General features: G+C 46.2%; 1 protein-coding gene across 1 annotated transcript in view; it reads left to right on the top strand.

Moving 5' to 3' along the window:
- The window catches only part of LOC137518507 (polycystin-1-like protein 1), a 330,792-nt gene that overhangs the window by 187,533 nt on the left and 125,743 nt on the right, over window positions 1-17,516 (top strand). The window contains exon 10 of the mRNA XM_068236461.1: window positions 4,807-4,941. Coding sequence (XP_068092562.1) covers window positions 4,807-4,941 — 135 coding nt within the window. The remainder of the gene's footprint in view (window positions 1-4,806; window positions 4,942-17,516) is intronic.

Here is a 17,516-nt window from a genome sequence, read left to right on the forward strand (position 1 = left end):
AGTTTCCACCAGATTCGGATTGTAGCTGCATGACAGTCTGTTATGTATATGTCAGCTGTGCAGAATCTTCAAATACCTGCTCACTCCCAGGCTTGCATCTGTGGTTGTCGGCAACAGCTGCAGTTCTCTTCTCCCCAGGGCCGGTCCGCCCATGAGGCGGGGTGAAACAAAAGCCTCAGGCAGCACTTCTGGGGGGCGGCACCTGCCTGTCCGTGGGTGTGGGGGGGCCGCCGAGCTGAAGGGGGTAGCGGACAGGAAGGGGGTATTGGGCAAAGTGGCGGGGAGGGGGGCCGGACCCCCCCCTCCCTTGCCTGGGTCCCTCTATCTGCACCCCCCCTCCAGCTTTAAAAAGTTAAGTAGCAGCCGCTACTAGTAAGAAGCAACGGGCGGGGATGACTTACCTCTCCCATGTTCCAGTGTGCGCTCCACTGTCGTCACTCCCTGCAATGCAGTCCACTTACAATACAGTGGGCGGCGTTGCAGGTTAGTGACGACAGTGGAACACATGCTGGAATGCGGAAGAGGTGAGTGTTCCCCGCCCGTTGCCTCTTACTAGTAGCGGCTGCTACTTAACTTTTTAAAGCTGGAGGGGGAGCGCAGATCGGGGGACCCAGGCCGCTCTGCCCAATACTCCCTTCCTGCCCGCTACCCCCTCCAGCTCGGCGGCCCCCCACCCACGGCTTGAGGGGGGGCAGCGATTTTTTTCTAAGTTTACCTCAGGCGGCAAAAAGTCTAGGGCCGACCCTGCTTCTCCCTCCTGGAAACACATGCTAATTAGAGTTGGGCCGAACCTCCGATTTTAGGTTCGCGAACCGGGTTCGCGAACTTCCGCGGAAGGTTCGGTTCGCGTTAAAGTTCGCGAACCGCAATAGACTTCAATGGGGATGCGAACTTTGAAAAAAAAAAATAATTATGCTGGCCACAAAAGTGATGGAAAAGATGTTTCAAGGGGTCTAACACCTGGAGGGGGGCATGGCGGAGTGGGATACACGCCAAAAGTCCCCGGGAAAAATCTGGATTTGACGAAAAGCAGCGTTTTAAGGGCAGAAATCACATTGAATGCTAAATGACAGGCCTAAAGTGCTTTAAAACATCTTGCATGTGTATACATCAATCAGGTAGTGTAATTAAGGTACTGCTTCACACTGACACACCAAACTCCACTGAACAGAACAGGTATGCAGTGGCGGGTTCACTAAACAGGTATACAGTGGCGGGTCCACTGAACAGAACAGGTATGCAGTGGCGGGTTCACTGAACAGGTATGCAGTGGTGGGTTCACAGAACAGGTATGCAGTGGTGGGTTCACAGAACAGGTATGCAGTGGCAGCAGGATCACTGAACAGGTATGCAGTGGTGGGTGGGTTCACAGAACAGGTATGCAGTGGTGGGTTCACAGAACAGGTATGCAGTGGCAGGATCACTGAACAGGTATGCAGTGGTGGTGGGTGGGTTCACAGAACAAGTATGCAGTGGCAGGATCACTGAACAGGTATGCAGTGGTGGGTGGGTTCACAGAACAGGTATGCAGTGGCAGCAGGATCACTGAACAGGTATGCAGTGGTGGGTGGGTTCACAGAACAGGTATGCAGTGGTGGGTTCACAGAACAGGTATGCAGTGGCAGGATCACTGAACAGGTATGCAGTGGTGGTGGGTGGGTTCACAGAACAAGTATGCAGTGGCAGGATCACTGAACAGGTATGCAGTGGTGGGTGGGTTCACAGAACAGGTATGCAGTGGCAGCAGGATCACTGAACAGGTATGCAGTGGTGGGTGGGTTCACAGAACAGGTATGCAGTGGCAGGATCACTGAACAGGTATGCAGTGGTGGTGGGTGGGTTCACAGAACAAGTATGCAGTGGCAGGATCACTGAACAGGTATGCAGTGGTGGGTGGGTTCACAGAACAGGTATGCAGTGGCAGCAGGATCACTGAACAGGTATGCAGTGGTGGGTGGGTTCACAGAACAGGTATGCAGTGGCAGGATCACTGAACAGGTATGCAGTGGTGGTGGGTGGGTTCACAGAACAAGTATGCAGTGGCAGGATCACTGAACAGGTATGCAGTGGTGGGTGGGTTCACAGAACAGGTATGCAGTGGCAGCAGGATCACTGAACAGGTATGCAGTGGTGGGTGGGTTCACAGAACAGGTATGCAGTGGTGGGTTCACAGAACAGGTATGCAGTGGCAGGATCACTGAACAGGTATGCAGTGGTGGTGGGTGGGTTCACAGAACAAGTATGCAGTGGCAGGATCACTGAACAGGTATGCAGTGGTGGGTGGGTTCACAGAACAGGTATGCAGTGGCAGCAGGATCACTGAACAGGTATGCAGTGGTGGGTGGGTTCACAGAACAGGTATGCAGTGGCAGGATCACTGAACAGGTATGCAGTGGTGGTGGGTGGGTTCACAGAACAGGTATGCAGTGGCAGGATCACTGAACAGGTATGCAGTGGCAGGATCACAGTACAGGTATGCAGTGGGCTGAGGGCTCACTGAACAGAACAGGTATGCAGCCAGGAAGAAGTTAAGCCTAACTAATCTTTCCCTATATGAGAGACTGCAGCAGCTCGCCCTACTCTCACTAATGCAGGCACACGAGTGGCCGTAATGGCCGCCGCTGCCTGCCTTATATAAGGGGGGTGGGGCTCCAGGGGCTAGTGTAGCCTAATTGGCTACACTGGGCCTGCTGACTGTGATGTAGAGGGTCAAAGTTGACCCTCAGGTGCATTATGGGCGAACCGAACTTCTTCCGCAAAACGTTCGCGTGCGGTACCCGCACGCGAACCACCTAAGTTCGCGCGAACATTCGCCGGCGAACCGTTCGGCCCAACTCTAATGCTAATACAAGGACAAGTGACATTCTGCAGACACCAGCCACATGCTAGGTAAATGGCCCCCCTTCCTCCCCCCTCGCTTCCACTTGTAATTTTCTTACTCACCAGCTTTGATCTCTGCTGCTCTTACCTCTGCTCACACCAGCACGGCATCCCTCCGCTCTTATCTTGTAACCCTTCCACTGCTGGTCTTAAGCTGAATACTCACCTAACTATGCAGGAAGATTGATTACAAAGACGTTGACGAGCATTTCCCCGATCCATCTGCCTGCTGGTGGGTACATGCGACGGCACACGATGAACGCGAACAAGAGTTCAATCGATTTTGGTACTTTGCGCAGGAGTGGTTGAAGCTTAAAGAGAACCCTAGTGTTACGGAAGAAACAGGTATTGCAGGGAATGACCACAGTTTGCAGAAACACTGACACTGAAACGGGAATGTGCAAAAATGTGTTTATTATGAACCAAATCATGCAAATAAAATGCAACCATATGCAAACAATATATACAGTGAATCTCCCGCAAACCAAACAAAACAGTGTGCACACATACAACCAAAACCCTTACTAACTATCTATCTATTTACAAACAGCATGCAGGAGAGATGTATACAAATATGTTCAAGCAAATATATATACAATGGTGCGGTATCACAGGAGGTAGGCAAAGACAGGTCAAGACGGAATATCAGAGTCAGCAGCGGTAAATCAAATACAAGCAAGGCACAGAGGAATGAACAGAAGCAGAGTCAGGACAAGCAAAGGTTCAGCAACAGGTAATCAGATATTAGAACAAGGTACAGGGTACCAGGAATCAGGTAAACAGAGGTGACCAGAGACTCAGACCTATAACGAAGGAAGTTCTGGCAATGACTAGGAGGAAGGGGCAGACTTATATGATCCATGAAACAGGAAGCAGCTGGAGGTGATTGGCATATGTCCCATTAGAGGCATCTGCAGGCCAGACACAGAACTGCAGGTCTTTGTATGTGATGATAAGCCACCTGCTGGTGGATAGTGGAAGTCCAAGGCAGTCCAACTCAATACCACCACCAGCAGGCAGGAGATGACACAACATGAATTGTAACACCGAAGCAGGTATTTTGAATCTTAAGAGAACACAGAGGCATGTCCTGTGCATAATCACATGCCACATGCAAGGCTAGCAACAATCTCCTTGTCGCTAGGCTCCTATTTACCTGCAGACTGTCATTCAATACACGCTCCCCCGCCTGTCGATGCCCGCCTCTGTGCGCTTCCTCCAATCGGAAGCTAAGCTGCGACCCAGGTACCTCCCAGGTCATGACAATATTGAAAGACAGTCTGCAGGTAAATAGAAGGCTAGCGATAAGGAGCTTGTCGCTAGCCTGGCACTTTTTACAGGGGGGCACAGCAGACCCTGGGGTAGACTAGAGGCAGCAATAGCGAGACACAGAGGCATGTGACTATGCACAGAACATGCCTCTGTGTTCTCTTAAGATTCAAAATACCTGCCTCAGGTTCTCTCTAAAGGTCTGATCCTCCGTGACAGACATTGTCGCCGCGCATCTCAAACATTGTTTGTGTATTCGCGCTCCTGTACCCACGTCGTTCCCTATGTTACAATGGGTTGGATTCACTAAACTTTTTTCATGAATTATCTCACCTTACCTATACATAACTTTATAAGCATCCAATCAACAAGAAAGTCCTAAAAATAAGGCAATAAAAGAAATATTGAAGTTAATTTGGGAACAAGGAACAAAGTTAAAAAATAGTGAAAAGTTATTTTTAAAGGTAAGTGAAGTAATAGGTAAAGGAATGCTTATTTGTGAGATTTGTTTTGTGAACTAACCCCCCTCTGTCTAACAGGAGCTGTTCACAATAACACCTAAAATAGTGATATCAATATTTTTTCTGAGAAGTTAAAATATATGTAAAATTCACGTTACAGCTTGCAAAATTACCATTTTGTGTTTTACTTTTACAGTGGTCTCGGCGTTTAAATGGAATCATTTTGTTTTTCATGATAACAAAGTTAATGAACATGCTTCGCTGTTATAGAATAATGGCTTCACGTATAGCTGTATTCTACTTATCTTGTTCCAGCTCAGCAGCTATCATGGTAAGAATATTGTAATTATTCCTGTGTAACAAATCTGTATCCTTGCTAACATTGGTGTTGGAGAGAGATCAAATCAAAGATAAGTTTAGATAACTGTTAAACCATATTATTCATAATCTCTAGAGACATCAAGCTTAAGTCCACAATTTACAAAATAGTATGAAAACCCATTTTCCACTATAGTGGAAAACAAAAATGAATTTTCCATCGCAGTGTGTGGTAAAAAAAACAACAACCTAACGATTAGGAAAATAGAGCATGGGGCCCTCCCCCATACATAAGCGTGCATCCAGCCCAAATAATTGAAGATCCATAATCTTTTATGGAATAAGTCATGACAAACGTATTGACATTGAAGCTGCTGTAATTTAACACTGCACTGGGTTTAAAATGCAATTTATCCCGCACAAAAAATAATATTGATGTTCTCAAAAGCTGCAAGGTCTTGTAAAAAAACATTTTTTTGACATGTTCTCTGGCTTAGCCTTCATATGCATACTAAATTTGGTATTGATATCTATGGGGGCTTTGCAGTTTAAAGTGGTCTGAAACTCCGACATAACATTCAATAAAAATGTGTTTTCCTACTTTTTATTACTCATAGTTATCATAATTGCTTTTGTGCACACGTAATATTGTCTGTTTACAAATTACAAGTTTCCAAAGTGTAGTTTTTCTTGCCCTGAAAACACTTGTGTTTAACAAGTAAAAAATATACTGTTATCTCTAGTTTGTATGCGGATTTGAAGCTGAATAGCAGGAGAAAGTGCTTTGTTTAACCATTTCAGTGATGTTCTGCTAGAATTTTTTTCTGGGATAGTAACTTTCAAGCTGTGAGGAATCTTTTAGAGCAAAGTAGAAATGCTGGCTTTCAGACCACTTTAACCACAAAATTTGGCTCCATAGACTTGAATACATTTAATGAAATGGCAAAACTGTTGTTTGGCAATTTTGCTCATCCCTAATCATCTACACATATCTACACATTGTAACGATTGGTGTAGCAACACAGACGTCTGATTATGTGCAATCTGCAGAATCACAGATAATTCAGACGCGATACCTGATTATGTGGTGATCTGCAGAATCACCAATAATGCAAGTATAGCTAGCAAGGTGTATAGTGCTTGGTGCAACAGTAACTGAATAGTTTTGCTAGACCTCACCAGAGGAGCTGGTGGGCACTATTGGTACACAGTAACTGAATAGTTTTGCTAAACCTCACCAGAGGAGCTGGTGGGTACTATTAAAGAGCACCTCACCAGTGACAGGGCTCACTGGTGAGTAGAATGGTCAGACAGGCTAGGATCAGCAACAGTCGGGCAGGTACATTACAAAATCGACAGGCAAGAGAGTAGTGAGATATCAGGCAAAGTTCAGCAACAGAGTCAGATGGGCAGAAGTACAGAATCGATAAGCAAGAGCAGGGTCAGAGGATAGACAGAGTCATACACAGAATATCAAATATACAATAATAGAATAATCCTAGTCTTGTGTGAAATCCCTGGTTTCCTCCCAGATCAAAGCACACCGGATACTATCTAAGGTCTGAGCGCTAGCACATAAGTATTCGCAACAGCAGACAGGTTGCGAGTGAAGACTGAAGACTTTTGAAGCAGAGGAGACCCCATGGCCGCGCCCACCACCAATCAGCCAATCCTGAGCGCCGTGAGTCTCCTCTGACGTCAGCCGACCAGCCAGTCAGCTGACGCGCCTCCTCCCCCCATAAAGGTCCCGTCTCCGCGAGCACCAGCTAGTGTTGGGCGAACAGTGTTTGCCACTGTTCGGGTTCTGCAGAACATCACCCTGTTCGGGTGATGTTCGAGGTCGGCCGAACACCTGATGGTGTTCGGCCAAACCGTTCGGCCACATGGCCGAACTAAGAGCGCATGACCGAATGTTCCCCGAACGTTCGGCTAGCGCTGTGATTGGCCGAACGAGTCACGTGGTTCGGACCCGAACGCGCTCTGATTGGCCAAACTGTCACGTGGTTCGGGTAAATAAATATCTCCGCCATTTTTCTGTGGGTTTAGCTTTGGGTAGGCAGGCAGGATAGTTCGCGCTCCAGCCATGCTAGCCAGGGTCCCCCCAGTCATTGTGTCGCTGCTGGGAATAGTAGTACACCGCTCGCTCAGCCACACTATATAGCATTGTGTTTACTGCCACTCTGTGTACCTCGCTCAGCCACACTATATAGCATTGTGTTTACTGCCACTCTGTGTCTGCTGGGAATAGTACTACACCGCTCGCTCAGCCACACTATATAGCATTGTGTTGACTGCCATTCTGTGTACCTCGCTCAGCCACACTATATAGCATTGTGTTTACTGCCACTCTGTGTCTGCTGGGAATAGTAGTACACCGCTCGCTCAGCCACACTATATAGCATTGTGTTTACTGCCACTCTGTGTACCTCGCTCAGCCACACTATATAGCATTGTGTTTACTGCCACTCTGTGTCTGCTGGGAACAGTACTACACCGCTCGCTCAGCCACACTATATAGCATTGTGTTGACTGCCATTCTGTGTACCTCGCTCAGCCACACTATATAGCATTCTGTTTACTGCCACTCTGTGTCTGCTGGGAATAGTAGTACACCGCTCGCTCAGCCACACTATATTGCATTCTGTCTACTGCCACTCTGTGTACCTCGCTCAGCCACACTATATAGCATTGTGTTTACTGCCACTCTGTGTCTGCTGGGAACAGTACTACACCACTCACTCAGCCACACTATATAGCATTGTGTTTACTGCCACTCTATGTACCTCGCTCAGCCACACTATATAGCATTGTGTTTACTGCCACTCTGTGTACCTCGCTCAGCCACACTATATAGCATTGTGTTTACTGCCACTCTGTGTCTGCTGGGAACAGTAGTACACTGCCGCTCACTCAGTCACCCCATTACTATATAGCATTGCTGGGATCTGTAGTACTCTGCTCACCCACCCATACCATTGTACTGCCAGTCACTGTGTATATTGCTGGGATCTGTAGTACTTCCCTCACCGTCAACCACTATATAGCATTGCGTACTCTGCCAGTCAGTGTGTATATTGCTGGGATCAGTAATACTCCACTCAACGTCAACCACTATATGAGCTCACCATGAGTTCCTCAGAGACCTCCGCTGTGAGCAGCACTCCCAACAACAGCAACAGCCAACGCCCCACGCAAGCTATAACATCCACCCCAGCAGCCAGAGGTCAGCAGCAGCCCTCCCCGGAGGAGAATGTTGTGTCCATCGGTCCGGCGCCAGAGCGATTATTGAGGGCTGCCATTGAGGAGATGATGGGGCCTGATGTGGAGGAGGAGGTCGGGCTCAGGCCAGCATCCCAAGTTAATGTTGAGGACGATGAGGGGTCTGTGTCTGGGGATGTTGGGGTGGCAGAGGTAGTGGGAGGGTCAGACTCAGGAGAAGAGTTGTATGATGAGGATGATGATCGGGACCATCTGTATGTGCCTCAGAGTCCGACCCCGGAAAACATGTTGTATCGTGTGTTTAGGTACTAAAATCTGCGTTCCCACTTCCCAGTACTGCCCGGGTCCACGGATCCATATATTTTTTTGGGCAGCACTATCAAACTGTGGTACTATGAGTGAGTTGCCATGGTCCTTCTGTGCTGTCACACTCACCGTCTGTCTGCAGATGGATTGTTCAACACAGCTACGCCATCTGACATGTAGTCCTTGACCATCTTCTCCAGGCGATTGGTGTTGGAGGACGTGGAACTGCCCGATTGCTGTTCTGTGGGCTGCTGCATGGGTGTCAGAAAATGTTCCCACTCCAAGGACACTGCCAATACCATTCCCTTTTGGGCACTAGCAGCAGCTTGTGTTCTTTGCTGCCCTCCTAGTCCTCCTGGGTTTGCTGAAGTCAGTCTGTCGGCGTACAACTGGCTAGAGAAGGAGGAGGATGTCAATCTCCTCTCTAAAGTCTCCATCCTCAAGGGCCTGCTGGAATTGTTCCATTTTTGACCTGTCTGACACTTTCTTCAATCAGTTTTTTAACATTGTGTTTGTATAAACTGGGTATAAACCCAGTAATTGGTGTTGTCCAGAATAATGAATAATAATGAATAGTGAACAATGCGCGGGCCGCGTTCAATGCAGTCTAGCATGAATTGAGCCATGTGTGCCAGAGAATCCTGCCAAACTCCTCTGTCTTCATGTTCTTGTGAGCGTTGTGATTGTTGTGATGCACCATATTCGTCACCAGCATCACTTTCTTCCTCTTCTGCTGTCCATTCCCGCTAAATTGTGGAAGTCCAACGTGCACCGCTCTGTCCCTCGGCAGTGGGGGCATCCAATTCCTGCTCCAACTCCAGCTGTTCCTCGTCCTGTTCTTTGTCATAGCTGGGACCAGCGTTTCCTGAGGCAGGTTGCCTGATGTTGGTATCATCACGCTGATCATTTTCATCTTCAGATTCCCCCACTTGCATCATGCCAGCGGTTTCCATCTTCAACATTGATTTCTTCAGTAAACACAGCAGTGGTATTGTAATGCTGACTGTAGAGTTGTCACTGCTCAGTCACAAGCAACGTGGATTGCTCAAAATTTTGGAGGACTTGGCAGAGATCCAACATGGTGGCCCAATCAGATCCACAGAAGCTTGGTAGCTAGCTGCTGGAATGCGCCTCGGCACTGCGCAAAAGCGTGCTAGCATGTGCAGCGTAGAATTCCAGCGCGTAGGGAGGGACATCACCCAGCGAGCGATGGTGCGCTAGATTGAAGCGCTCCTGCATCTCTTGGTGAGTCCTTCAGAAGCGGTACTGGACTTTAAAAAATGTTTTTTTTTTTCCTTCAACAGAAGATCTGCCACGTTGGAGTGAGGAGGACGCCGCCGACCCCGACACCAAGTTGAACCCCGGCGAACTCCAAGCAGAGGATCTTCAGGAACCCTCAAGGCTTTGAGCAAGCTGAGGAGGATCAGCAGTCCCGACGAGACCTCTCCTCATATGTGACTGTGTGCAGTGGAGTAGAGCTCCCCAGAACAACCTCTCACTTGTCACTTTGTCACTGGTCACTTTGTCACTTTGTCATTTTGTCACTTTGTCACTTGTCACTTTGTCACTTGTCACTTGTCACGTTGTCACTTGTCACTTTGTCATTTTGTCACTTTGTCATTTTGTCACTTTGTCAGTCACTTTGTCACTTTGTCACTGGTCACTTTGTCACTTTTCACTTTGTCACTTGTCACTTGGTCACTTGTCACTTGGTCACTTGGTCACTTGTCCAGATGATCTCGGTACACCTCCTGCGATTCAAATTCCTGCACACATTGCTCTGGGATTTGGGTGTGATGAATGATGCATCTAACTGGCCACCGGAGGCAATTAAGGCCTTCAAAACATTGAAAGCAGCTTTCTGTTCCACCCCCATTTTGCGTCATGTTGAGTTGTTGACGTCATGTTCATCCTCGGCCTCGCCTTGCATTTCAGTGCAAGGTGCATTTTCCACAGAAAAAGGTTGTGAATCCGGGCACAACATTTGTGGCTGTTCCATTGACCTTTCACAGGTAGAAGATTGTGGGGGTGGGAATAGCTCCTCCGAATAGCCCATTGTGTCCTGAAAACTACTCATTGCATTGCTTTGCGCACGCATTTTTTTGTCCTCATGCAAGGCCTGAGTTGCACATGAAAGCGTGGCCTTCTCCTCCTGCGCCTCCTCCTGTTCCATCACGTCTGCTGCTGCTGGGTTAGCGTTGCCGCCCGGTCCCTGTTTATTGAACCTCTTATCTTTATTACATTTATGACTGCATGGTGGTACAAAGCATGCTATCCGCACACTTCTTGTCCTCATGCAAGGCCTGAGTTGCGCCTGAAAGCGTGGCCTTCTCCTCCTGCGCCTCCTCCTGTTCCATCACGTGTGCTGCTGCTGGGTTAGCGTTGCCGGTCCCTGTTTATGGAACCTCTGATCTTTATTACATTTATGACTGCATAGCGGTAAAAAGCATGCTATCCGCACGCTTCTTGTCCTCCTGCAAGGCCTGGGTTGTTGTGTCTCAAAGCGTGGCCTTCTCCTCCTGCGCCTCCTCCTGTTCCATCACGTGTGCTGCTGCTGCTGGGTTAGCGTTGCCGGTCCCTGTTTATGGAACCTCTCATCTTTATTACATTTATGACTGCATGGCGGTAAAAAGCATGCTATCCGCACGCTTCTTGTCCTCATGCAAGGCCTGGGTTGTTGTGTCTCAAAAAGCGTGGCCTTCTCCTCCTGCACCTCCTCCTCCTGTTCCATCACGTGTGCTGCTGCTGGTGCTGGGTTAGCGTTACTGGTCCTTTTCCTGGAACCTCTTCTCTGTATTACATTTATGACTGCATGGCGACAAAAAGCATGTTACCTGTGCAAAGAAACATGACATTTTCCACATTTAAAAGACTATAAGCTCTTTTTCAAATATTTTTTCCCTCTTGTACCCACTCCCAAGGTGCACATACCCTGCAAATTTGGGGTATGTAGCATGTAAGGAAGCTTTACAAAGCACGAAAGTTCGGGTCCCCATTGACTTCCATTATGTTCGGAGTTCGGCGCGAACACCTGAACATTGCGGCGATGTTCGGCGAACGTTCGCGAACCCGAACATCTAGGTGTTCGCCCAACATTAGCGCCCGCGTGATACAGCAACCCTATGAGCAATGGACAACCCCGTCCTCGGCGTACTAGACGCCAGAAGAATGGGCGAAGTCCCAGAGCATGGAAGCGAGGCAGCTGCGGAGACACCCTGCGTGCCCGCAGCCGCTGCTTCCGTGGATGTTACACACATCCCTGTAAAATAAACTGGAAAGATCTAGACTAGGGATGAGTGAAATCATTGCTGAAAGGTTTGCAAGATTTTCATTGAACTTCTGGTTGGTTCACAAGTTTCTTTTTTCAATACAGCCATTATAATTGCTCCAGTATGTCCACATTGCTTCAGTAGTGTGAGTACGGTTTATATATATATATGTGTGTGTGTGTGTGTGTGTGTGTGTGTGTGTGTGTGTGTGTGTGTGTGTATATATATATATATATATATATATATATATATATATATATGTGTGTATATATGAATATATATATGTATTTAAATTGCACTGACAGCTTCCACTGAACTTTTACATAATGTATTTCATCATGACACTATCTCTCCCTCAAAGGAGGCGCCCACAATCTGATGTCCACCATTATAGTCAGCCGTTACCTTTTGTTCCTATTTTAGTCTAAGGCCGTTTTGTTTTCAGGGGGGGGGGGGGGGAGGAGTGATGGGGAGCAGCTAGGCCATTTAATCTGTCTTTGTATGTTTATGGTATATGTGACTGAGAGGAAGCTGGAGTTCTCAAAGGAAACCCATGCAAACAGATGGAGAACGTACACACTCCCAACTGCAAGTTTAATGTCCATGAAGTAGGATTCAGGACTATTTTTCACACTTAAATCGTAAATCTATTTATATAGATCATGAATTTAACAGTATGCTAGCTAGTATATCTAATCGTACAATTAAACACAGACTCCTACAGCTTTATATAAAAAAACTCTGTATAACAACTACTAGACTAAACATATCCTGTTGTCTCAGTCTATATCAAAACATTAATTCAAACAAAGGGTAGTGTGTTCCTCAAAGTATTCAGTCTTTATTTAACCACTTAAAGGGGTTCTTTCGCGAAAAAAGTAGGCAGTTAGAAAATGTGACAGATGACAGGTTTTGGGCCAGTCCATCTTTTTAAGGGGGATTCTCAGGGCTTTCTTTGTTTTCAACAGCATTTCCTGAACAGCAGTTTAACTGCCAAAATAGCAAGATACCAGCCGGCCTCCCTAATCACTTGCACACTATTATGTCAGTTACATTTTGCAACTGTTGTTCAGGAAATGCTGTTGAAAACAAAGAAAGCCCTGAGAATCCCCCTTAAAAAGATGGACTGGCTCAAAACCTGTCATCTGTCACATTTTTTAACTGCCTATTTTTTTCGCGAAAGAACTCCTTTAAGCCATTCTCAACAGTATATCTATGCCCTTCATGACTTCAGTTCCTGCCCGGGACATAGATATACGGCCGCCGCTACGATCACCCGCCCTGTGCACTTTCTTGTCACTGCCAGTTAGTACATAGATCAGTGAATGGGAACACCATTCCCATTCACCAATCTAAGTGCCTGTGATCAATGATCACCAGCATCAATGAGATGCCATGGTCATTGGCAAACTGAAAGTAAAAACATGCACACATTACTTCCTGTTAGCATACTAACAGTACACACAGGAAGATAAAGTGGTGGGCAGGGGCATAACTAGAAATCACTGGGCCCCCTCTGTGAAACTTCGGATGGGGTTCCCTCCTCACCCCCAGAACCAGGGCCGGTGCTACCATTAAGGCAAGGGGGGGCAATCACCCCAATGCCCCAGAGCCCAGTGCCCCCCCCCCCCCCATCTCAAGCCTGTCCAATCTTCAACATATGAAAAAGGTTATTCAACCGGCCATTGGCTGTGTAAGTAGCGGCAGGCAGGGGAAGGAGAAAGGCTCTACCGAGTGCCCCCCCCCCTCCCCCTTGCCTACCCATATACAGAGTCATGTGAGCAGAAGCGACGGTACAACTCACCTGTCAGCGCCGCTGAGAACTTCTGCAAGTGTTCTCCCCATCATACAATTCTGTGTCTCCTCTCTGCTGCCCCCTAGTGGCACCTCTCATTACTGTGCCACTGGAGGAGTCAGAGAGGAGATAAGAAAGTGTGTGGTAGGGAGAAGAGTTGCTGAAGTTCCCGGCGGCGCTAACAGGTGAGTTGTACTGTCACTTCTGCTCGCATCACTCTGAATATGGGGTAGGAGAGTCTGTCTAAAACGGGGGGCCATCTGGCTATATATACTAGGGGAGACTACCTAATACTGGGGGGTACAGATGGCAATTTATACTTGGGAGGGCTAACAAATCCTATGCGGCACATATGGCTATCTGTACTCGGGGAGGCTACCTAATGCCTGGGGGCTCATCTGGCTATATATACTGGGGGGGGGCTAAATAATCCTTGGGGGCTCATCTGGCTATATATACTGGAGGGCTACGTAATCCTTGGGGGCACATAAGGCTATACTGGGGGGAGGCTATCTAATCCTGGGGGACACATCTGGTTATCTATACTGAGGTGGCTACCTAACCCTGGGGGCACATCCTGCTATATATACTGTGAGAGGGGGGACTACCTACGGCAGTGCAGTGGTCGGGTGTAGGGTGTCAGAAGGGCCCCCAAGCTATTTTTGCCCTAGGCCCCACTGGAGCTAGAACTGGCCCTGCCCAAAAAAGAAATTGGAAATGCAGGCCAGGTAGATAAAAACTGACACATTATCAATCACATTAGCTTATGTGATAAAATGTGCATGTTTTCATACATACAGACACATGGTGTACAGAAAATGCATACAGAAAAACGCACACAGAAAACTGACAGACGAGTGTGCTCCCAGCAGCAGCTTTTTATTACACTTACTCTGTCCACCTCTGATGGAGCAGAACTGGCTCTGCAGACTGGCTCCTCTGGCATCACTACAGTACACAGCACTTGTTGAGAGGGTGGGGAGGATGGGGACAGGGCGCTGTACACAAGACCCTGTTGCACACAGAATAGGGACCATCTACAAATCTTTGTCTACAAAACTTTCTATGATTCCTTAACAGTTACTGAGCAGGTGCAGTTTTTAGACCAATTGTGCTGGGAGCTCACAGCTTTTTCTCTCCATGCTCTTAGTTGTCAGTCTCTCAGGACTGGGAAAATAAACTTTTTTTCCCTAGACTGCTAGAAAATTTACAGCCTGATCTAAACAAAATACTCGTATATAAATCCAACACAATTGTTATGCTTTTTTCCGGAGATAATTATTAAAACAAAACTTTAAATACTTTAATACAAAATTTGAACACTACTGGCTGTACATTTTCTGGACATCCAGGAAAAAACAAGTTTACTGTATTTTCCCTGTCCTGAGAGACTGACAACTAAGGGCTGCAAGTGTGTTCCCAGCCACAGCTGTCTCTACAGAGTTTTCCATCATTACTACAGTACATAGCACTTGGGAAGGGAGTGAAGAGGCTGGGGGCAGGGCATTGTAAACATTACCCTGCTGCACACTGAATAGGGACTGTTTACAAATCTTTGTCTACAGAACTTTGTATGATTTCTTATCAGTGGCTGAGCAGAGGCAATCATTAGAGCAATTGTGAAGAGAGCAAAAAGCTTTTTCTCTCCTACCCTTAATTGTCAGTTTCCCAGGACAGGGAAAATAAACTTCTCCCCCCCCCCCCTGGGTCCCCTGTGGCTTCTCCTTCCACGGGCCCCCCTGCGGCTGCATCCCTTGCAGGAGTGATTGTTAGGCCCCTGGTGGGGGAATATCTAGTTGCCAAACAGTAAAAATACACCCTGCATAAATTAAATTTAATAAAAATACATAAAATAACCCATGAATGAACCCCTTTTTTTTCTTTGCAGATTATAGGAATTGTCTTTGGATTGTCTTATTCTTCATTTACGAATGGAATGCAGTCCATTCAGACTACTTTTATACAGTTTGCCACCTTGCACAAATCAAAATATATAAACTATTTTAATATTCAAATGAAATGTAACCAAGTCTGGGTAGCTGGACTGTATGGAATGCTATTTGTGACATTCACACTTTTCTGGACTGGAATGGTAAGTGTAAAAGCAAAAGTTTTAAAGTTTTATATATAACAGCTTCCACTTTTACTTTCTTGAACTTTGGATGATACTTTTTAAGTACCTCATTAACATTGCCTATCCATCTTCTCCCTACCCTTACGATTCACTAACAACTTATTTCCATTGCGTGCAGCTGTTTAAACCTCCCTAACCCATTATATCCTTTTTTACCTCCAATCTTAAATTTCAAATCTGATTAAGCAGGGTCCTGTTACCCTGAAGCATTTAATTTCAACAAGAGGATATCATACCCTGTGCTATTGTTATGTGTGGTAAGATGCTTAGGTATATAACCAAAACATGCAAAAACCAGTGGGATGGCTGATTTTGGTACTGGCATTCATTTTCTACTCAGCCCAAACTCTGCAAGAATATTACTAGCAATGGGTTAGAGTGTATAATTTAATCACCTGGCAATGAAGATGATGAAAGAGGAGTATTAGTACAGCGCTGCGTAATATGTTGGCGCTTTATAAATACAATAAATAAATAAAATAAATATTGGTTATGGTTATTGGTTGGAGTAGAGCATAGATAAGGAGGGTTAGCGTTAGTGGATATGGTAGGGAAAGTTTAGGTTTTATGATAGGGTTAAAATATTGAAGTTAGGCATCAGGAAATTCTTAAAGTGTACCCGAGGTGACATGTGACAGGATGCGATAAACATGTGTATGTACACTACAACATTTTATAATAGATAACCAGGCCGATTTACTTGTTTTATTTTGCTGCCTGAAAGTGGTAATTTTTAGGCATGGAAATTATAGCTTCTGACTTGTTGGTACCTTGCCAGGAATATAGTAAACATCACTGATAAGTAAATTACAGCCATAAAAGTTTTACTGGCAGAATACAACTTCTGAGAGCAGGGGGAGATAGAAAGGATCAATAGTTCATTTGTTTTCATTCAGGGACACTTAATAGGCTGCCACTGAGAAGAGACAACAAAAATTCAATCTACTTTGTAAATGGTTAAATATAAAATAAATCCATGGGATATCTAAAAAAAAGGTCATTTTTAGGAGTAGGAGGATAAATACAATTGTTTATCTCATTAGTTTATTTTCACCTTCGGTTCACTTTAACGTTGGGAAGATGGTTAGGGTTAGACATCAGGGAGGGCTTATTTTAAGAGATTAAGTTAGGGTTAGGCATTAGCATCTGTAGGGGGTTTATGTTGGTGAGCAAATAAGGGCTAGGCATCAGAAATGTTAGGTGTGAAATTAAAGTGAAGCATCAGGATGGAGTTGAGAAGCTTAACATTAATTTTTTTTTTTTGCTCTAAAACATAAAACACGGGGTGGCGGAGTCAACCATGAGGACGCTTTGAGCAGGAGCTCCCTCTCCTGATTGCCTTCATACTCTGCTACAACTGCTTTCTGCACTGATACTTTCTCCTAGATCATGTCTGGGAGGTCGAAAAGAGCCTTTAGCAAAGAAAAGCCAGTGGGGAGGGAAGGGACGCGGGCGGGAGCAGCGACATAGAGGAGGCGAGAATGACAGTAAAGACATAAACACGCTGTGTGTCGCTTAGCACGGTGTATGATTTATGGGGGCAAGCAGAGCGCAGGGGGGCCTGGGGGGGGGGGAACCGTATAGCAACAGAGGCTGGGTATTATATGCAGACCCAGCCTCTGTGTTCAGTTAGGATTCTTAGAACCCACCTCGGGTTCTCTTTAAAGATTCTTTATTTAAGAATTTTTATTTTCAAAAGATAACAAAGCATACATAATATTATTATGACACAATGAAATAGAATAACATTGAACCTCGTACAGTAACATAATGAACAGACGTGTAAGATATAGACCTTAGTTGCATTGGGTTGAGAACATCAATTGTCATAATAACAGTAAGCTCTATATGGAGTGGCAAGCCAG

Source organism: Hyperolius riggenbachi, chromosome 5 (genome assembly GCF_040937935.1).
Source record: "Hyperolius riggenbachi isolate aHypRig1 chromosome 5, aHypRig1.pri, whole genome shotgun sequence".
NCBI lineage: Eukaryota > Metazoa > Chordata > Amphibia > Anura > Hyperoliidae > Hyperolius > Hyperolius riggenbachi.